General features: G+C 32.9%; 1 protein-coding gene across 1 annotated transcript in view; it reads right to left on the reverse strand.

Moving 5' to 3' along the window:
* LOC139698305 (uncharacterized) overlaps positions 1-23,369 on the reverse strand; it is a gene marked incomplete at its 5' end in the record, with an annotated part of 87,667 nt that overhangs the window by 16,431 nt on the left and 47,867 nt on the right. The window contains 3 exons of the mRNA XM_071597189.1: positions 1,695-1,775; positions 2,250-2,279; positions 5,220-5,752. Coding sequence (XP_071453290.1) covers positions 1,695-1,775; positions 2,250-2,279; positions 5,220-5,752 — 644 coding nt within the window. The remainder of the gene's footprint in view (positions 1-1,694; positions 1,776-2,249; positions 2,280-5,219; positions 5,753-23,369) is intronic.

A 23,369-nucleotide genomic window follows, 5' to 3' on the forward strand; every position in this document is an offset into this window, starting at 1 on the left:
GTGCGTACTTGCTTGATGTAAATAAACATGCTAATATTTGAAAGCCTACCTAATAAGTAATAAGTTTAAAAACTGCATTCTGAAAAATGATTAAAAACTGGAAAATTCTAAGGCAATATGGCTCCAAAGTTTATGAAGTGTAAATTTGGCTGCCAGGAGCAGTATACGGGTACAAGAGTGATATAAAATTCCTGTTTTTTGCACAGACACATGAATGAAGTCTTACCTAAGAATTTCATAAGAGGATTTTAAGTGTTGGATGTTGATACACATTTTTATAGATGCCTTAGGTGAGCTAAATTGGAAAAATCCACAAGGATGTATGAGCTATGGGGGAACTGAGGGTGCTGATAGCTGAATCTATTCAGAAAATGAATCCTCATTTCTCTTATTTCCTCATTTAAGCACTTACTAAAATTGCCTCCAATCTTTTAAAAGTATATTTACATGGCGTTATCAAGTCATGAGAAAAACTTATTTTTTTTATTTTAGCTTGCTATATTTGCTATTATTATATGCTAAGGCAAATGGTTCAGCTTTCACTAATGAAATTGAATTGGTACTCTGTGATGGTCCACAATAGATGTTGGGTGGCTTCTTATCACTATTCCTGCTACTGACTTATATATATATATATATATATATATATATATATATATATATATATATATATATATATATATATATATATATATATATATATATATATATATTTTTTTTTTTTTTTTTGCAGTGCTGTGATACACAGTGCATTTTTATTACAACTTTATGTATAGTGTTACCCCAAAATTTGTGAAAATGACAGTCATCATGTGACCCCTGCAGAAAAAGTTTCTCTTTTCAAGAGTGGCATTATGAAAAAAAGATATTTAATAGTAATAATTGCTATTAAAATGGATAAATATTCATTATGTATTTGTTGGCTCATTCGCAATCCTGCATTGGTATTTGAGAAAACCCTCTTTAATACAGAGGTCCACATTCAGTTGTTTTCATCAGCGTTTCACATGCCTTCTATGTTTTTCTTCTATCTATATTTCATCTTTTGTTAAGTTGCATGTGTTTGTTAGAATTATGTATATGTGGTCCATATATTAGAGGTTACTCCTAAATATATTTTAAGGATACTGTATGAAATGATCAGTAGTGATGAAGTACCTACTTACCATTCATTGAGAAAAACGATGCTGATAATTCAGCATTACAAAGGTGCATAAGCTTTAGCTTATGTGCCTTTATTGTCCTGAATGTAAAGATGAGAATTAAGAGTAATTTCTAACTACTTATGCATTATGTACAGTGTTAGGAATGTAATAAAGCGCAAAGTTTGGATAAACACTTGTTATTTTTAAAAATCTATTATGTGGTGTGCCATCATTTGTGAGGTGGAGAAGAAATTATTATGTGGTGGTGATTTCCATGAAATTAAAAACAACACCATGCTTGGTAGAGTCAAATTGTCTTTTTAAAATGAAGGCATCATTTGGACTAGTAGTTGTGGCTCTTGTACCCTTTATGCTCATGAAGCAGTGTGAATTTGGGTGGTGCTTCCATCCTTTTTTTAACAGCCAGAGAGCACAATCAGCACTACGGGCAAAGAAATCGCACTACTCTTTTCACACTACTAATTTACAGTGACAGAGTAACTTTCTAGGGCTACAAATCTGAAAAAGGGAATAAAGACGCAATACTACCTTCGAGGTGCAAAAGCAACATTCGAACTCACTAGGCAATTCGTCACTTTTCTCACTTTTCTTGTCTTTTTTGCTGTCCTCCTACAAAGAGAAGAAATAGATGTGTGTAGATAGAAGAGGGTTTTTTATTAAGCAAGAAGGCTTTAGGAAGATTTATGGAAGTTACTGGTGGCTGAGAAGAGGATTTGCTGAAGAAGATGTTGCTTGTTGTTAATATTGAAAAAAATAGATGTAAAAAGATTCTCTTAATGCTGTGAGACGGGAAATTTTTAGAAATAAATATATTTGGCAGTTGATCTTTCTTTTAATTAATCGTGGCTGTTTCAGTTCATTTTCTACCAAATGTAAAAAATTGATGAACTCAAATTGATTGATCTTTGAATTGGTAAATAATTGCGAGACCACAAGATTAAGTTTAATGGCTGTCAGCCAAAATAAATCTTTGCTATTTAAGTTTAAGTAATTTCTGTTTCCAAACGTTAGTAAGTTATTAGCTTTGTCAGTTTATCTAAAAAGCAAATTTTGCAATAAAATGAACTTAACAGTTTAACTTACCACATTTGACTTAGACTTGGAATATGCAGACTTGTCACAGACATTGAAATGAGAAAGTATGATTTGACTTAATTAGAATAAAATTGCTATCAATCAAGTGGCCGATAATAAAATAATGATAATGATAAATATTTAATTTTTATTAAAAAAGATTTTTATGTCAAGCATTTATTGAATTTACTGCACATTTAACATTTGGTTTTAGAACATATCAAGAAACAAAATAAATGTACTTAATAGAAAAAGTTGATGTTAATCACACAAATTGCAGTTTTACTTATCAGTGATAACATTGCAAGATATTTAGTTATTTTTATGTGCTCCAATTTAGTTTCATTGCAGAGTAATACATAAGTACAATTGAAATTCTTTATGTAGTGTCAGTTTCTAGTTATTTTGTTGAATAGCTTGTGTTTTATCATACCGTCTTTTAGTTTCAATTTCTGTCATGGTTTTCACAAATAGAGTTTACAAATTTCCACCCAAAAGTATATTTTATATAGTATGAGTACTTGATAAGTTAATCTGAGATGCTGAATTTATATTTTTCTTTTGAGCATTTATTAATTTCAATTCTTGTGCACTTAATCCAGATTCTGGGTACACAATATTTTTTAAGTTATGGGATGCTTGTAAATCTTATTATTTCTTTTTAAAATATTTAGCTTGAGTTAATTTTGATATTATAGGTAAATAATTGATGAAAGTTATGCAAGAGTTAAGCCATTGTGAATTTGATGCTGGGTTGTACAGCATTTGATTTAAAAAGAAATACTAGATATTATGTGAACTAATGTTTATATAAGAAAAAAAACATGCCTAATAAAAATTAAAAAGGTCAACTAAATAAAAAGAATATGCCAAGTCTGCAGGGATTTAAAGAAGGTTTGTTTCAGTTTTTTGAACTATTTTATGGCATTTTCAGGTTTGAACAAGAAGTGTTAAAATTGGTTCATTGATGAACTATCGTTGCTAATGAAGAAAATTAACTGTAACGTCTTTGGCACATTCTGATGATGATGTTACAGTATTATGAGTTTCAAACTTTATTGTCAGTGCAAGGTCTTTTGCTGCATGGCATACAATAGTGAATACCAGCTTTCAACACTGCACCACCTAGTAGTTAAGCTGTTCCTAATTGCAGTATCTTGAATGATAAAATACACCTATGTGAAGCCATGAAAATGGCAATCACTAGATTTAATTTGATATTTTTTTAAATGTGTTACTGTCTAGTACATTTAGTCACAAGCCTGTCAGGTCTCGCGAATCTATAGAGATAATATTTTTTTGATAACATGCTTATTTCACAAAAAAATATTCCGGGCTGTTTGTAAATGTTGGTGGCTGATTTCCTCACTGGTTCCATCACTATATCATTTCTATACTGGTGCAGTCACGAGTCTGCAGCTATGGCCCTGGGTGGAGAATTATCTCCCCATTTTTACAGCATCAAGAAAATAGTTCGATTTTAAAAGTCAAGCTGGAGTATTGCTGGGTTAATCTTAAAATTGTGGGCTTGTATTACATATGTGAACTCAAATTTTCTTATCCATGATCATGTTGGGTGAAATGTTTCATGATTGTATTGTGTAGGTTCAATAGCATGCAGAGGTTCTTATCATTATATTTATCTATTAGGGCTTACATTTCTGGATGAAAATAGTTTCTTAAGAATATAGTGAATACTATTATATGATACTTTGTCATAAAATCTTATTATTTCATGGGTAAGGATTGTCATGCCAAATTTCTTCTCTGTAAGTCCTCAATATGAATCATCCTTATTTCTACTATTTTAATCTGATGCTGCTGAATTTTACTCATTACCCTTGGTAAACTATACTTCCCAGCTGAACAAACATTTCTAATTAATGTACCTGAGCTTATAAATACACTATTTCCCACTTCGAACTCTATTGTTCTCCATATATCAAACAATAACATGAATAGTTTAATGGGATATAAATGCTAAACAGAACAAAGATGTATCCTTATGGCCACAATAATTGTGATTTCCCTAAACATGTTGCTACACTTTGAGTAACGTGTACCAGGAACATAATACACATAGGACATATTGTAAATTATAACACCTTACAACACATTTGATGGATTCTTGATGAAACTCTGTAGAAAAAGGATTAGTGTCTATATATTTATCTGCAAGTTCAAAATTTTCAGTTTTTAACGATATGATTATCCTTTACATTTTATTAAAAATGCTGCGATACATTATGCAATCATAAGTTTAGTTAGGCACATATATACTTTAATAATTCATTCAGTGTATTCACAAGCACACACTTTCCTGAGTTCTTTTAGTACTGATAATAATACTTTGTGATTGTTGGAAGATGACTAGGTAAAGTAGGCCTGGATTGGGGCAGCTAATAATCCAATCGATGGCATATGTAAGGATGATGTGATATTTGTGTAGCAGTGTGAAGTAAGCAGAGGATAGTTTACACAATTTTATGTATGGTGTGTGGGTATGCTATGTATAGCAGTAGCTTTTCAATGAATTCAGTCATTGGAGATTAGAGAATTAAGGACCTGTGGATTAATATATTAAGTAAAGTTTGAAATTCATGGCACAGAATGGAGAAGGCATTCGCTATTTTGTTGGCATTCACACTACTGACATAGATGCTTCAAAAATATTTATAGCAAATTCAGCATGGTAACTTGAAAAATTTTTGTTTTTGCTCCCAAATTTCAAGCTCAATGGTACATAGAATACATTATGAATTTTAATGCTGAGAGTATATGTGTCTGTTAAGAGTTAGAACTAAACATATTAATTTATTTTCACTTACGTAACCTGCTATGATATTCACCACATAATCATAAACACTTGACATCCATCATCATAAATACTAGCATGTAAAATTTAAAGATTTGACATGCCTCACATCGCTTTTTAAAGACAATTAAATTGTTTGCTCTTTTCCTAACTCAACTACTTACCGGAGTCTGGAGTCCTGGTGGCGATCTAGCCATGGGAGAACTCCCATTTCCCGTCACCATTGTCTGTGTTTCCTGGGTCTGCTTCTGTTGAGCTTTCTGCTGTTTCTGCTGTTGCTGTCTTTGTTTCCTCGCTAGGTTGAGCAGATGTGTCCTTGTGCCATCATCATCATCGTCCCCCTCATCCTCCTCTTCCTCCTCCTCCTCTTTCTGCTCTTGCTTCTTCTCCCGCCTCCGTGTCTGTGGGGTCACAGCCATGGGTGGTGAAGATGCCAACTGGGTGGCTGTGACCATAGTTGTTGATGGCGTAACAGCGGCCGCTGCAGATGCAGGGGTGGGGCGAATGGTGGTTGATCCTCCACCACTAGCCCCCCTGCCCCCACCCATCAAGCCCCCAGTGCCCCCTCCAGCCCCTGCAGCCACTGCTGCCCCTGCCATCCCAGCCATGCCTGCCACACCAGCTGCTGTGGCTGAGGCCGTGAGTGATGCCGTTGGGTTCAAGCCCCTCTCGCCTCCGGGATTGGCCCCAGCAGCACCTGCAAGGATCACGTGAGATGGGAAAGGTGACAGGATGGTGGGGATTAGGGTAAAGGTTTTGTGTTGGGGAAAGAGTGATGAAAGGGATGGATTGAGGGGGATGGGAAGGGAGATGACTTATGATGCTACCTCCTTCACCTACACGTGCAACTGATTCCTCCCTTGAATTGGAAATTTTCGTGAAGGTGTTAATTTTTGAGCATTTTATTTGTGTCAGTCTGGTGGGCATCGGTAATTTATTGTTAATATATGAGTATGATTCAAACTTATTATAAACTAATATTATTTTTACTTCTAGGGATATCATTGTAGTAGCATGAAAAATCACTTTCTCAAAATCATTAGCATGTTAGGAAATGGGAAAATAACATTCAGAAAATGATTCAAGTACTAGGGAACTACAACAGGCTTCTTGCCACCAACAAAGCATTAGCTCAAGATTGTTACTACTAGTATGCATGTACATTGCAAAAGTAATCAACCTAATGTTGTAAGATATGGCTCATGGAAGTGAATTTAGTGTCTATTGTTAAATATGCGTACACCCTTATTTACTTCATTGCATCTATACTTTAAATTGTTGAGCAACATGTTGAAAACCAAACAAAAATATTGTGGGCATTGCAAAGGAATTATGTAAAAGTAATCATGTTAGAATCATGTAGTTGTAGTGAAATTTTGATTAGTTGCACTTTAAAAGATTGCATTCACTATAAATAGTAAATGAAGGTGTTCATCCATAATTCATTTTGTTACTGAAAAGTGTATTATTATTACTTGTATTATTTATTACTGTACTAAAAGTGAGATTTGGTAAATAAAATTGGCTGTGTGCTGTACCCTACTTCTTTTTCTACAATGGCCCGAGATTTTGCTGTTGATTTACCATTGAGTTGGAAATGATCACATATAAGTTAATCTTCGGTAGTAATGCTCAATTTGTTATTAGCAAGTTTCAGCTATTGTTTAATCATATTTATTTAATAATTTGAGCATATTACAGGAACTTCTTTTCAGATCCTAACCTGTGCTTGTTGTGACTTTAATACTTGAATAATTTGTCATGAGTAACTACATTTTAAAATGAAATTTCTTTAAGGGACATCAAAATTAAACTGAAATATTTCTGAAAGCAGGATCTCATTTTCTTACATGTGTTTATCACAGATAATTGCCACTTGTTGGAGCAGATTATGAAAATCTGTAATGTTTTTACCCATTATGTTTCACCAACTTCCCAAGGGCAACATGAGGACATTAATCATTTATTTGTTAAATATAAAAAATAAAACATACTCAGGCATTACTCTGTGGTAGTTCTTGAATTTCATATTGAAAAAGAAATTTTTAGTTTTCCTCAGAGTCATTTGGTAACAACACTTAGCTTTTCACTGCACTTTAGCATTGTCACGTGCAAAGTAAACAAGCAAGCAGAGATTTATAATAGTCAGGGAATGAAGGCTGAGGGTCTAACTTTCTTTGGGAAGGTTAAGGAGGTAGATGTGTGAGACAAAAGGAAGGAATATGACTTTGAGACTTTTGAACTCAACCACTTTCATGTCTATGCAGTTCTTATAGATGTAGGAGGAGAATCAGGGGATCGTGCCCCTTCACTTTGTACCTGAGGATGCCACTGTGCAGTGAAATGCATGGTGCCTCAACCAAATACAGTTGTATAAAACAAAAGCATTCTTTTCATTATGGTTAGGAAAATAAATGGATTGAAAAGTAGAAATTTTGTTGCTAAACTAAATTTTCAGTAATATGGGTTATCATAAGGCTATTTTTCACTCCTTTATGGACTGATAATAGTAATGAAAGAATTATTAGGGAAGGAAGCTTTCCCTATTCATTTTCAGGGAATTATCCCTGAAAATGGATAGGGAAAGCTTTCTCTATAAATGAAAGAGTGAAAAAAAATCCTTAAATGAAAAGAATGAAATACCTAACCTTGGGCATAATTCCATGTCTTTTGTCTTGCCAACCTATAAATATATTATGTACAATAAAAATTTTGGTCATGCATTTTAAAATTCAGCTTTAATTTCAGTGAAAAATACTGTGTATTTGAAATCATATTAAGGCAAAATATAAATTCAGAAAATCTGTCCTTGTATTCACAAATGTTGCCACATTTCATTACCTTCATTATTTTCTATTTACATAACTTTTGATCCTGTAATGGGTTTGTTTATGAGTAAATTCTATCCTCCACTGATCTTACAGTTTAAGGCTGTGGTTAAATTGTCAAAATAGAGATCCAATAAAATTATTTTTATTGATTTTAATTTATCAATGAATTTTTGGCCAATATGACACCTACCACTAGTCAAGTTATTAAATTAAGTCTGTGATTGTTTGCTTTTAAAAAAATGTCTTATAATGGTTTGTGTGTACAGCACTATTTCTTATATCATAAATAGCATAACTATATCAACGTAAAATTTGGTTTATTCCAAGGGATTATAGGAGCTCTTTTACACCAGCATGTAAGAAATATAACATATGTACATACAAGAAAATGTAAGAAAATTCATACCTACATCATGATGCTAATGATATGTGCTAATGATGTGTCTGTGCATGTGGTAATATTGTTTGAACCAGATGCTTTTGGTGGTGAAAATTTATTAATGACATTATTAATAATATTTTTTGCAATCTCATGGCTGCTAATCATTTTTGAATAATCAAGAATAAGTAAGTGGATTTAACAAGTCTTTGGGTTTTATTGTTGGTTCTATTAAGTAATGTAAATGACAACTTTTGAATGGTGGAAGTATGCTAAATTTGAAGCAGTTTTTATTTTTTATTGCTCCATAATTAGAGTGGTATATATTACCATGAATTTCATGTCTACACAATAGAAACTCTTTCACATATGGTTTTTTGATCTTATTAATATATTGACTGATTAATTTCATATTTAATTTTGAAATTATAAAATATGATGAAAGATTGCACATTCAAATGGAATTGTTATTTCAACTAATAGATATTTTTCAACTGGATGATTAACTGTAACTTTTTCAGGAAAAATATTTAAGTATTAACTTCACAGAGTAATTATTTGGTAGAGTCCAGTCTTGTACTTGGCACTTGGTGTGCCACTGAACCATTAGAACTTATTACTAATTTGGTTGAATTCTTTTCTAATGTGTAGGAGATACTCATGGTAATTAGCCCAATGAAGATACAAATCAGTGTTACTGGCATGCAATTACAATGTGATTTAAAAAGTGACATATTTTATAGGAAAATGAAGGCATTAAGATATGATTATTCTTAAATGATTTGCAAGGAAATATTAAAAATGGTAATCGGGTGAAGACAGAAAAACGGATGAATAATATGATGAAAGATGTTGACCGAGACCAACAATAGCAGCAGCAGGAAATTTTCAAATGAGCAAAAGAGGAAGCAGTTGCATATTGTAATTTAAAAATAGTTCAAGTCACTATATATTACATATCCTTCATGCTTGCTTCGTTGTAAATCTGCCTTTGGCGAAATGGAGGTTGTAATAATAAAATATCTACCACAAGACAAAAAGGGCATAAGAATTTTCTAAAAAAAAGAGAGCTCTATTTCAATGCTGCATAAAATAAAAACATTTCTTCAAATTTCATTCATTCTCAGTTGTGTGCTTCCTTAGTCTTTTTGTTTCCCGGCCCAGAAGACGAGCACATGCATCTAAAGAGGCTGGGATGTTATTGAACAAAAAAAGATTCTGCATCATCAGAGGTATTGCTGGTGCATGCATCTTGGCACTCCACCAACCATTGTGCACTTGTCTGGCTCTCCTTTGGAAAGATGCTCTTGGCCAGGGGTATGGATGTTGTTAATGGGACTGGTTTTGGGGCTCATGGGGCAGGGCTGGTCCCATCTGAATGACTCATGTTAATGCACTGAAATTGGCTTTTGAGTTATTCCTTATTTGGTAGGAGGACATTTGAAGCCCTAAAAGTTGTATTTCCACGCACTGTCCTAAATGATTTAATTGAGTAATGTTAAGTTACAATTCTTAGCTCTGTGTAATTGTGATATAAGCAAATTGAATGACATATTTCATTAACTTATACTTTGTTGTCAAAAATCATTAAGAAAAGTTAGGCTTTGAATATTCAGCTATTGAATTAAGATGGGATGACAGTATTATGCCTCATAATAGTGTTGCCTCTTACAAGTCATGACATGTGTACATTCTGTTCCAAACTTGCTCATGGAAAGATATTTTTAAAAAGACATTTTGAATCTCTGTATTTATCTAATCATGCTATAATTTTTTTCTCAGATTTATGAAGTGTGCTCTTAATTCATTTTTATCTTAAAGGATTGCTGACTATTCAAATTAATGTAAGATGTGAACTGCTGATATAAATTTCTAGCTCAGAACAAGGACTTAGCAGGAATGATGCATCTGTAATTTTTTTACAGTGCTACACCACAGTGTTTCCTATGAGACAATTGGGAAGGAATGGTTCTCAAGGGTATTCATCCCAGTTGGCATAGGCGTTTACAATTGGTGTGTACAAGATTTAGAACCAGCCCTTGATGCTTGAGGGGTGCAGATGAGGGAAGCAGATTAAACAGTATGCATGGCCAAAGGTTTGAGCAGTTATAAAGAGGAGGTTGCATAGCACAGTTGGGGTTGGGGGAAACTGCAAGTGACTCAGCAGGGCCTTGCAAAGAACTAAATGCATAACTCCGTGCACCTCTATTCCAAGCTACTGATAAATATGTCTCTCTCTTTCTCTTTCTCTCTGTCCTTGGAGTTGACTGACCTGTGGACTAGCTCACTCGTTGTTGTTATCTGGAGGTAGGAGTGGAGCTGGAAGGAGAAGGAGAAGAAGAGAAGGGGAGAGAGAGAGAAAGAAGTAGAAGAAATGGGCGAGACTTAATTTTGTGGGCCCTTGAGACAATAAAACAAGTTGCAAGGGTTTGTGTTTGGGTGAGTGAGAGGCAAGATATGGGCATGGGGAGAAGGATTTGGTGGGATTTTGAGAATTGGTTGGGGCTGTGTAATTTCAGGCATATTTGAGGGGCATGGTGTAGTTATGGGCTGGAAACAATGGGTCAATATTATCACACATCCTACTGGGCCAAGCAAAATTGAACATTGAAGGCTGCAATATAATTCACATTAATACTCAGAACACTAATGTAAGCTTCTCTATTCCAGTCACCACAATAACTTGCTAAAAGAAAATCATATCACATTATTGCTAATGTTTGGTATGAATATTCAAATATTTTTACCATGCAAACAAATTTCTTCCCAGTCAATGATTGATTAAGGATTATTGAGGTCATAAAAATGTTGTTTTTTTAACATGTCACATTTTTAATAATATTTGAATTGTAACTATACCATAAAAATCATCTTATGTAATAACTTTTTAAATCCAAGTCATCACTAACTTTTACTTTACTGCAGAAAAAATGTTTTCAATGTACATGCATACATATATTTACATCTTTTTTACACATATGCATGTATCTCTGAAATAAACTAATGGCCTGATCAATGATTGAATGTTTTTGCGATACTTATAATTGCACATACTGGCAGGTAACATGTACATACTAAACTATTCAGCTTAAATAATGTTCAGTCTCAAAAATTAAAAACATCTAAAATATCATACCTGAGGCAGATAGTATAAAGAATCTATGAGACTTCTTATGATACAGCTAAGACATCTAAAACTATCGACTAATGACTGTTTCATAATGGAATACTGTGTCTAAGAAAGTCCTAAGAAACTTACTGAATGCCAACTAAATCTTTTAAAACCATACCACTTCATCTTGGCCACGGAGGGAAAGCTCCAAATATAATTTGCAATAGAAAGCCATTGGCCCTCAGGAGGACCAAGTTGCACCCTGGAGAAGACATACAGTTGTTAGAATAACTGCATTAAAATAATGTCTTAGGTCTGACATTTGGGGTCACCAGTTTTAATACATATTTAAGCTAGGGATTCTTTTAAACTATTTTTGGATGCTATTGTGTGTTTTGAAGAAATTGGTCTAGTTAAGCATAAGATTAATTCATCATATATTTTTTTATAAATCAACCATTTTATTATTCACTGTGTTGATTTAAGTTGGAATAACCATTTATAGTTTATAAATACTGACAAACTTGTATGAAAACTATTTGTTGAAGTTATTTGGATTGAAATTTGAAGTAAATTGTGGCCTTCAAGAGAATTTATCTTTTAATAAAATGCAATTCGTAGTTTAATTGAAATGCTATTTTTACTAGATATGTCGACTATACATTTTTCTATAGTTATTTCATCTTTGTTGTGACTTGCTGTAGGAGTGTTTTATTTCATTTTGAAATGTCTATTTTTGTTATAAATCTTATTGGTGATGAATTTTTGTTAGTATTATGTTTTTCTTTTATAGCAGAACAGAGTATTGCGATGAAAAACATATTATTGATAAGCCTTTCTCCATAGCAGTGTTTATTGGTTATTGGCTTTTTACCAACCAAATTAAATCAAAAGAAATGAGATGAATACATGTTTATCTATTTCCTTTTCCTGTCATATATAGTCACACTGAAAACTGGCAATGATGTGGAATCATTGTTTTTGCAGATGAATCAAAGATTTTCTAGTGGCATATCTATATCATATGTACAATCACTTATGAAAAATTAGAGAGAAAATTATAGTACAGGTCTAATGATTCTTTTAGTATGATTTTTAATCAGAAATATTGCAGAAGATGGAGTGGTTTATGAGAGTTATTTGAAATTATTTATTTCTCTGTCCATTTTATACCTTTTCACCTTAAAAGCTTTGCTAAACAGTGTTCTTGTTTCTTTCTGCTGAACTGGTTCCATTGCAACATCACTCAATTATTTAAATTTAACAATGGAATGGAAGGGAGGTCTTTTAGTATTTGAAATGTTATTTGCCATCTTTTTGTAAAAGAATATAGCTATATCCCTTTGTATTGATAATTTCAAAATAATTGGGAGGCACTAACAACATTGAAAATTATTAATGATGTGCTTAAATTGATGATTTTAAAGAAATTGATAGGTTTTTTCACAATGCATATATATATATATATATATATATATATATATATATATATATATATATATATATATATATATATATATATATATATATATATATATATATATATATCCAATTTGGGAAAAATTCTAAATTTGATCATAAAGGAGAATTTTATTAAATATTTTGGAATTCAATCTGATATGTCTCCATTGGGATTATTTATTGGCACATAATGACTCATGTGTTCTCCATTTATAAATAACTTTGTAGGAAATGTGTGCTAAGCCATTCATCTCAAGGTGCCATTACACTCAATAAGCTATACGACAAAATTAAGTACTCTGTAGAAGCTTTAACTTTGTAAAATTCCATTTAATTTGAAAGAAGCAAAAAACAAAGTTAAAATTTCTATGTGTCAGTTGAGAGTGGTATTTATTGCTTTGAATACATATCATATTTTTTCAGGAATGTGGACAAGTGCTATGTAATGATGCTGTGAAACTAACATGCAATAAATGTTTAATTATTGAACTCCTTGTAAAAATTCTAAGAGTGTATTGAATTTAAAATGAGATGAAAGTGCAGTTAGTGCCTTTGGCATGCTGTGATAAAATGAGTAATGTATTACACTCCGTGTCTCACTCTTCTCTAATATTAATGATGTTCACAAAAAATAAGTTGCCTATTTAATTAATTGATGCATATAATATAGGATTTTCTTTCATTTTTTTTCATTAAAAAATATAGGTTCATAGTCTCATATGCTGTATTCAGGTGAGATTTAATATTGGGCTTAATTGTAGTAGAATCCTGTTATAATGTTTTTTAAGCTTCTTATCTTTTGCTCATTTGTTACCAATTCAATTTTCAGCTAATTTTGTTCTCATAATAGCAGTCTTTTTTTGCCAGTCTGTTAATTTATCTATAATCATTCTATTATCTGTCTAAAATTTTGAGAATCAATAGAGATAAATTCACTGGCTGGATTTTGCCGGAAAGGTTGAACCATCCCAGTGAGAACGAGTTTGTTGAATTCACATAGATTCCTAGTGAAATCCACCAGAGCTTGTTGGGAGTTAGTAGCAGAAACACATTCCTTTGATTTCCCTCTATTATTAGGTAGAAATAAAGTCAAATGGAAGTGGAGATTCTTTTCTCTGAGTGAGGCACTGCCTTTTATGAGCAGAAATGGCATTTTTTTCTGAATCTGGTACTCAAAATGGAAATAGTTTTCCATAGACAGTTGTCTCTGAAAAACAATTGCTAATAAGGTGGATTCAATGTGGAAACTATGTTTATTCCACTTAGAAATTTTTTGATTTAGGTAGAAATAAGTTGGGTCCCATTTGAAAATTACCAAATTACTGTGTAAAAATAAGGTATAGATGAGTTTCCATCCAATATTTACCCCAATTTCCACTTAAGCTCCATGTTAATCCTTATCCATCTTACTGGGTTCAAAATTACCCTACATAAATATTGTTTTTGAAATTTTGAATCCCCAAGGCTTTGCTATCAGTAAATGTTTTTCAACAATGTATATTGTTTGGTGGCCCATTAAGAAGCTTATATTATTGAAGACATGAAAGTCAATCATTTACATCAAAATTGTAAATCGTACGATTAAATTATTTGCTTCAGAATATTTTCAATTTGATAATTATTTTAGCGAAAAGCTGAAACCAGAAACTTATTGAAAGAATAAAATTTTTTTGATGCAAACTTAATGTTTACAAATATGTACTGTCAAAGGATAATATAAGTAATTAAATTAATGTACCTCAGTGAATATTTTAGTTGTCCTTTCATGCCTATCTCAGGGAGCACACAAATATTGTATGAACAGAAATAATATTCCTGGAGGCTGAATGGTTTAGTAGTTGTAACAGTCATGGAGATAATTAATAATAATTAACATTCCATATAATTTTCCTTCCAGATAGCTCAATTACTTACAGTGTATATCAGTCAGGACAGATAAAATGATACAAAGACCTTGTGACATGGGCTTACAGTTGTAAAATAAACTTCCCGCTTAATTTCTAAACTGTAAGACTATATATTTATTTAATGCCAAATTGAAAAGTATATAAATCAAAAAATGAATTATTCTGTTGATGTGTTCATAGGTGATAAGTTCATTAATTGTATCAAGGGAATTATTTGAGTATAAATGTTCTTTATTTATATTTTAGGACTTTTACTCTGTATTAATTTAATATTTGCATCATTTCTCTTTTTGATGTACCTTATATCTTACATATTTTTATGTATAATGATCTACTGGGCAAATAAAATTTATAATTATTATTGCTAAAATTGAAATTTTTCATTGTTGCAGTCATGCATTGTGTGTGTGAAAGGGGGTCTTCTTTCTAGTATCTATGGTAGCCAACTTCACTTAACGTTTTGTTATATAGGGCTAAAATTATTTCCTCTATGCTAGCATTGAACTCATATGATTTTTACTTAAGTGTAATCTTGTATGTTATCTTTATGTTTCTAGTGATACTTAAACCAATATTTTAAATAAATGTGTTTCGCTTTCTGTTATTCTCTCCAGTTTGTCTCTGTATCTTGATTTTCTGAAATTAGGTCCTCGCATAAGGTCACAAATGTTTAAAGTTTATAATTTCAATGTATATAATTTTTCCCCACATTAAAATGGACCTTCTATTCCATAGTTTTCTTTTTCAAGAATGGGCATAGAATAATGAGTTTTTGCCAAAAATGTTTTCTTCCATTCTCATTACAAAAGTTGTAACTTGTTATTCTCTTACATGAAATAGTGATAGCGGGTACATAGTATGAGCTATTGAACTAAACAACTGATTCCTAATTGTTACAGCAGAGTGTGTATGTAAAATAAGTAAGTCAGTGAAGGTGAAAATCTAGTAATAGTATACATTTTAATACCTTTGAATGTAACGTAAGAAAAACTGAATGATTGAATATTCAGTCTTGCTGATTAATGCCACTGGATGTAATTTTAATTGGTCTGCAAATAACCCTAAGAATATATACATATATCTTCTTGGAAAATCCACCAAAAAAACCTGTAAATTTATTTGGGCTAGAAGTTTTATAGATCATGGATAACACTTTTGACATGCATTATCAGAGCATAGCAAATATGAAGAAAAGGTGTGCAGCTCCATGATGTCAGCATCATATGTTCTCATTTGGTCTTTGGGAAGATCTTCTTTGCCTAAAATGGAAAATTGCTGAGAAAAGTGACTGGTCACACTAAAATATTACCAAAATAAAATTATCCCTTTCGTGAAACTTAATGGATGGTAGGTACTTTGGAAATTTGTTATGCTTGCCATACCTATTATTTCCAAAAGGATCTATATTAAAATCTTATCAGACTTGTGAGACATTCATTCATCTTTTTTTTAAGTGTTCAGTTATCATATCTAATTTAATTTATTGATTATGCGAGCCGAGTGGCAATTCTTTTCTTTTCCTTCTGATATTATATGGCCTGGTAGGTGCCTTACACACATCTCAGTGCTCCAGTTGTACTCATTGAATCGCAAACTTACAGAAGCACATGAAAATAGTATCACAAGATTATAAAGGGAGGAAAGATGATGAGACTGTCCTAAAGACAGTTTGGATTGTAACTCCATGAAGCATTTGAACCTGGTTTCTCCAATCGTAATAAAAAATCATTCAGCATATTTAAGAGAACAAAAAAATTTTGTATGTTCAGAATGTTGAGATTGTTCTTAAAATATAAAAGCAAGTCACAACCATCTCATCATATACAGAGTTAAATGGGAAACCCAATGACCTAGACTCACAATATGTGGAAGCTAGGCTGCAGAATGGTGACCCATTGATCAAATGGAAGTTCTTCAAAACATTGCTGCACAAAGATGTCAAGTTTTTCTCCTAAGCAAAATGATGATTTCCTTTCATTGACTGATTTGAATATTTTTAGTGGGGAATGGCTCTTGCCTTGAGGAAAAAGTCCTTGAGAAAAAAAATGAATCTGTTGAATATCATAGCAATTGAAAGGACAAAATGGCAAGCACAAATTTCATTTGTTCTAAATCCTTGAGCAACACCAGGTGATGGTGCTAAAGGTATTGAAGTTTTATTCGATATCATAGACAGTTCTGCCTGAAATGATGCTCCTTTATATTCGTGGAAAAATTTTACCTATTTGTTGCATTAAGAAGGGCAATCTGAGGCTTTTTCTAATAATTTAACAGTATATGATAATACCTTATTAATTCAGTTTTAATTTAATCATACAATGAGTGATTTATTAAATACAACTTCTTTACTATCATCATTTATCTCATTGATTGCAGATTCTACTTCAATGAACTTAATAATAACTACCATAAACTATAAAAAAATACTCTGACAGCATATATTATCAGGGAAAATTTTTTGTTGAATATTAAGGCCATTTATTGAGCAGAGAATGACTAATGAGAGAAAGGGTACACTGGCTATGGATATATTATAAGCTCATGGAAATGTTAGGTTTTTTCTGATTTTTCCGAGGTAGTACAGGGTAATTACAAAAGGGAGAGAATGTTAGCTATTTTATACCACAATTGAAATAATAATTTGGATAATTAGAGGTCACCATATGGTATAAAGTAGAATATTTTACCTGCGACCATTGAAGCAGACGATAAATGGCTGAAAATGAAGATGTTTGTTAGGCAACTTACTTATTACTGTATTTAATTAAATAAATATACTTTTATTCCCCACATAAAGAAAAAAAGAATCTGCCGGATTAAATTGAAAAAAAACCGTTTTGTTGAAATTGCTGATGTGCTATTCACCAGAGGTACCTTACCAAACGAGAAATATATAAATTTAATGTTCAATACAAGTTTTCCACGGAAGGTATCGTTTCATTTATACGCATTTATTATTTTTTCTCCTTTCATCACCTGATTCTCCGTCTCCATATCGGCAATGCGACACTCATCGCTATGAGAATAGCCAGTTAGAAAATCACGAGGAAAATATGCTTTTTTTTGAGAACTTTAAGACACTTTAATTAATATACAAACATCAAACATTTTAGTGCCGATTAAATTTCGCTCTCTTCATTTCGTCGTTCCTTTTTTTCATAACAATTGTTTAAAAACGTTCATAATCTCCAGTTAAACCGCGCCGCATCACCTTAGCAGAAAAGAAAAGAATATTTTGTTCCTACAATGTGGACGATTTAGAGTAAGTATATGATAATATTTCTATGTTATTTTAGGGTAGGATTTGGGATCATTAAAGTAGGAACGAATTGGCGCAATTAACATGCATTTCCCTTAATTTAAAATAGAGCTGTGGTGATTATGGACTCAATTCTGCAGGGAACTCTTATTACTTGCTATTTATTAGAAGTGATGTACGGTTGGATATATGTATATGTATGTATGTATGTATATATATATATATATATATATATATATATATATATATATATATATATATATATATAGTTTAAATAGATAATTTGAGGGTAGTGTATGAAGAAAAACATATATCACTATATGATTGATCTCTTCCTACAGCTTTACTCGTAGAATTTATCAGTACTTATCTCCCGACATAACCTGCGAAAGTGAATGATTTCTTATAATTTTTCATGGACGTAGGCCAGACATATCTTGCAATGGAGAAGTACGAGCGTATTCGAGAAAGAAATATTTTAGTTGTAAAGAAGTATTTGATACACTTTGCCATTTTATATATTGGATTCTCTTATCGTCCTTTGGAGTAGAAATATTTGGTGAAATGGATCTCTCTCTACTATTATGTAGAAATAACTCCATATTCTCCATTTTGATTACCCGGCAACACACAAACTTTGTTGCGAATACGGTAATGAGTGACGTCATCGTTGTCATGGTAATGGTTCTTGCGAATGAAAAAATTGAGTTATCATATCATGGCCCTAATCTTTCTGTAATAGCGTTCGATTTCTACTGCTAACCAATCCTTATTTTTACTGTCCATAAAACTGTCTACGTTATGCTGTATTTATTGCGAAGGTAAATGATTTCTGACAATTTTTGTTGGACGTTGGGTCACATATTAATTTGATTTCAATCACTCAGGAAGTCATTTAAATTACGTACAATATGTACTTAAAGATTTGTAAATTGATTAGATTATCATTTACGTAATATATTTTCCCACGAAAAGTAAGGTAAATAGGCACCCCACCTATGTAATCAATATCATGCATTTTAGATGAAGCTATAAATAATCTCAAGTCATGGTAAAACTACATCTATTGAAAAAGTGTCAAAGGTAATTTTTGGATGGCATTTTACAAATGTGGGACGATATTACGCATAAAACACAGATGTATACCAAAACGACGATTTAACGGCGTAAAAGCATGGACTGCGGGTTGGCAACCTTGAAAATCTACTGTTATGAAACAAATTAAAGCAATTCATTATGTTTACCTAACGAAAGCCAACCGCATCCAGATATATCTATAATCAAATTGAAGGTGCGGTGATATCCGAGAAATTTGTGAAATTCGGTCTAATCTCCTCGAAACTACGAAATGTCTTATTAGCCTAATTTAAGCTTTCATTTATTCATATTTAAATAGTTCGTACTTTTTCACTGGACTAATGTTCTTTTTACTTACTGTGAAATTGGCATTGAATTCGAGGCTTTGAATATGACATGTTTTTGTTAACCTTGATTATAATTTTTTACGATAAAAGTGACCAAGTGACAAGAAAGTGAACAATATCTGTGGGTAACCAGTGGATATTTTAAATGGAGGGAAATGGTATGGATATTTTAGCCCATTTGGAAATATAATAGAAGGGAAGCTATTTTGTAATGTAAGAGAACAATTGTAGCTTTGCGAAACGCATCCCACAGTATTAAAAAACGGCGGCTAGCGGGTCTTCTCTATTCTGCTGACCGACCTCAGGGATCGGGCGGAATCGAAGGAATGCCGTCTTCGCGAGGGGTTTTTGGCCTATAGAAATAACTTTACACCACCATGGGTAGCAAGATATTCCTGCTTCCGAACTTGTAAACCTTTTTCAACCATTTTATATTTAAGAATTTAAATATATGTAAGACGCCCTCGAGATTATGTAAATAATTATCAGGTTGTCACGAATTGATCTTTTTTAAATCGCCGTGTTCGAAATAAATATCGAAAGCTAATTTTTGTATAGTGTGCACTGTAGTTAGGCAAATTCTTTAATATGATTAGCCGAAATAAATGACCAAATAAATGCCAATATTACTATTAAAAACACCAGTATTGGGTTTGTTGTCTCAGGCGTAACTTTATGGAATTTGCATAGCATATTGAAATGTAATGAAATAATCGACTTTGTAATTCCACACACTTTATTTAAAAATACGACCCAGGTTTCGACGTTGAACGTCATCATCAGGTCTGATGATGACGTTCAACGTCGAAACCTGGGTCGTGTTTTTTAAATGACGTGTGTGGAATTACAAAGTCAATTATTTCATTACATTTCACCGGTATTGGGGTCGAGGATTTATTTTCTGGTTATTTTATCAAAATTTTACTTTAAAATGCTTTCACGCCACAGGATATTTTCTGTAAAATGCACATTTCATTGGGGGCGTGGAAGTCTGGTGATTAGTGCGCTGGGCTATTGACCATAGGGTCTGTCTTTGATTCCTGGTGATGCATTTGAGCACTCTCAGCCTCACCTCAGCTGTGCGTTTTTTTAGTCTTCCCAGTAACCTTCAGGCTGCATTGAGAAAGGAACTAGCCCACCTACCCTGATACCTGACGGCACACACACACGACGTTTGGCTTCGTACGAGGTGAATTCTACCCTCATCTATTAAACCAATTCTCGGGTTGATTACTGTTATTTTATATATTTCCTTTTTGAACATTAAGAAATACGTTAATTTCTTTAACCAAAAAAAGATATTAAATGTTACACTTAAGCGATTTTGTGCTTAATACCTTCCCAAATGTGAATCAAACTTAGCTGTCTTACTGTACATGCATATTTTAATGTTTCAGTTATGCAAAGTGACAAACACGCTTTTTGTTTATTGGATGTATTTATGCAGTTGGTGAACTGCTGTACGGCTATTGGATTTTTGCTACTGGCTCATTGTCTCACACTGCTGCTGAAAAATGCCTCTTATGAGGAATCAGGAGTTGTAAAGATAGAGAAAAAGAGGGAGAGAAAATTTCGCCCCGTTGTAAGCTGTCCCCCGGCCATCAAGGGATCCTATTCCACAATAGCATTGTAACAATGGGAAATATAGTCTGCTAAACAGGATTTGGCCTTGAAAGAGCGCACTAATTTCACTGGGGCTCATTTTATTACCAAGAAGTGATTACGAAAATGGAATTGAAAATAAATTTTCATGTGGTCGTTTGAGTGATAAGTTAGAGGAAGGCCCTTCTGAAATGAAAGTGGTCATCTTGAAAACCTGAGCATAGAACCAAGAAAGTATGAAATATAACTTAACTATGTTAATATTCCCTAACCATGTTTATTTATTTAAGTCGCACCCCTTCAACTTTTATTCCATGATTGCACGACTTGAAGTGCGAATAACAATTGATTTGTTAGTCTGTTCAAGTGAAATTTCTGCAAAATATATTTTAGACGCACAAGTCTCCATTTCTCATAAATGCTACTTTCAAGTTTATGATGTTTAATCAGTTATCCCCGAAGCGACTTTGCTGACAAAATTCCAAGAAGTGACTGATAATCGGTGAAAGAAATGATGGCAGTGATGACGAAGAAGAGACAATACGAAAAAAGTTCATTTTTTGCACCATGTAAATTAGGTACACAATAACGATGCAATTTATTATAACCACACACCAGGATAAGAGGACGGTTCCTTTTCCTGTTCGGGTTTAGGTTTCCCAGGAAAATTTAGTACCCGAAAAATTCTGGCCGAGGTTGTCCAAAGCCAACGGGAATCTAACTTGGACCCTCCAGTCTGTAGCAGAAGGCACTACTCACTAGGCTCACACGCCCCTTTCCGTAGAAAGCTCAATTTCAATGCGGATCCTTGTGCGTGTGCTGTGCTACGATGTGCATGCGGTGATTTCCCCCAATCCCCCTTTCCTCACCGTCCGAATTATTGGCCGTAGGCGTCGTTGCACTCTATCGTAACGGTCGTCCCTACATGCATGTGCAGTTTCACGGCAAATTGATCACTGTTATGTTATTATCAACCTTAGAAGAACATCCATTGCAATCAATGATTATTCAAAATTCACTGGCGCGTCAGAGGACAAAAGAGCGTGACGTGCCTGAATTCAGGGCAAATTGGGATGGCCCATACTCAGTAGCTTTACCCATCAATTACTGAAGCTCACCTAATTTTAGAAATCAAATAGCAGTAGTGGCATTGCTCCCACTTTACTAATATTTATCTACGATGGGGATAATTTAGGGAAAACATTGCAAGGTAATATAATTTATAAGGTGCATATTTCGCCAAGGTAGACAGTAAGAAGTAATTACTTGTATTAATTTCGTATGCTTGCAGCCAATGAAGCAAACAAGAGGTTCTCGTAGCGTATGTGAAATGGGTCGAAAAAGTCAATAATTGTGACTTTTAGGTGTGGCAGAGCGCCGAAGTGGCGTTACTTAAAAGTGATAATTTTTTAGCCCTGAAGTTTTGCATCAACATTGCTAAAAAAACTAATGTGACGTCAAATAACCTAATAGGCATTTTGATATAATTTTACCATTAAACAATTCCTTTTTCGAGAAATTATTATCCTATTCTTTACCTAACAATGTCAGAGTATGGTATAGTTAATAGTACCTTACTCTGAAAATCCTAGGGTCCCAAGTTAAGAAAAGCGTATCTTTTCGGCAAATTACCAATTGTTCATTGACTAATGGTGACGGAAATCAAGACACATTCGTTCGTCAATCGATTGTATATTTGACGTAGAAAAATTAAAATTTTGTATTCACAATGATGGGATATGATCAGTTATTGGCCACATCTGTCCAATACCCTTTCATCAAAATTGTTGGATTTTCGTGGAGTGTTCTCAAAAATCAACTAAAAAAATTGGAACAAGTCCTAATTTTTATTTTTTGAAGGTCAGTTTTTCGGTCGGCTACGTATTTCATCATATTGAAATGTGTGTTTTGACAGTGTTATTGTCATTGTACTCCAATGAAGTATCTTTCTTAATATCAGAGAAACATCGCACGAAATCTACAAATTTAATGATTACCTCTGTATAGATAATTCGGGCAATTTTTCACGCGCTCCCCGAATTGCATTATTTTAGTAACCCTATTAAAGAAAACTCTGGTTTCTTTTTTATCTATAGGGAGTAGTAAAAATGTTTCACTCATCTGTTTTACCATCATTTAAGGAGTATTCTTATATTACGATGAAATTTGAATCGACACTCTGAAAATATGGAGAAGTTGTACTTGGATTTTCGGTATAAATACTAAGAGTAATTCATACGCTCAGAAAATCATGATTTTGAAGACAAGAGAGGCTTTACTTTTTAGATGAAAAGTATATCTCTGTAAGGATAGTGAGAAAGCTTGCGGTCCTTAGCTGT

This window comes from Hetaerina americana, unplaced genomic scaffold, assembly GCF_022747635.1.
Source record: "Hetaerina americana unplaced genomic scaffold, ioHetAmer1.1.p SCAF_81, whole genome shotgun sequence".
NCBI lineage: Eukaryota > Metazoa > Arthropoda > Insecta > Odonata > Calopterygidae > Hetaerina > Hetaerina americana.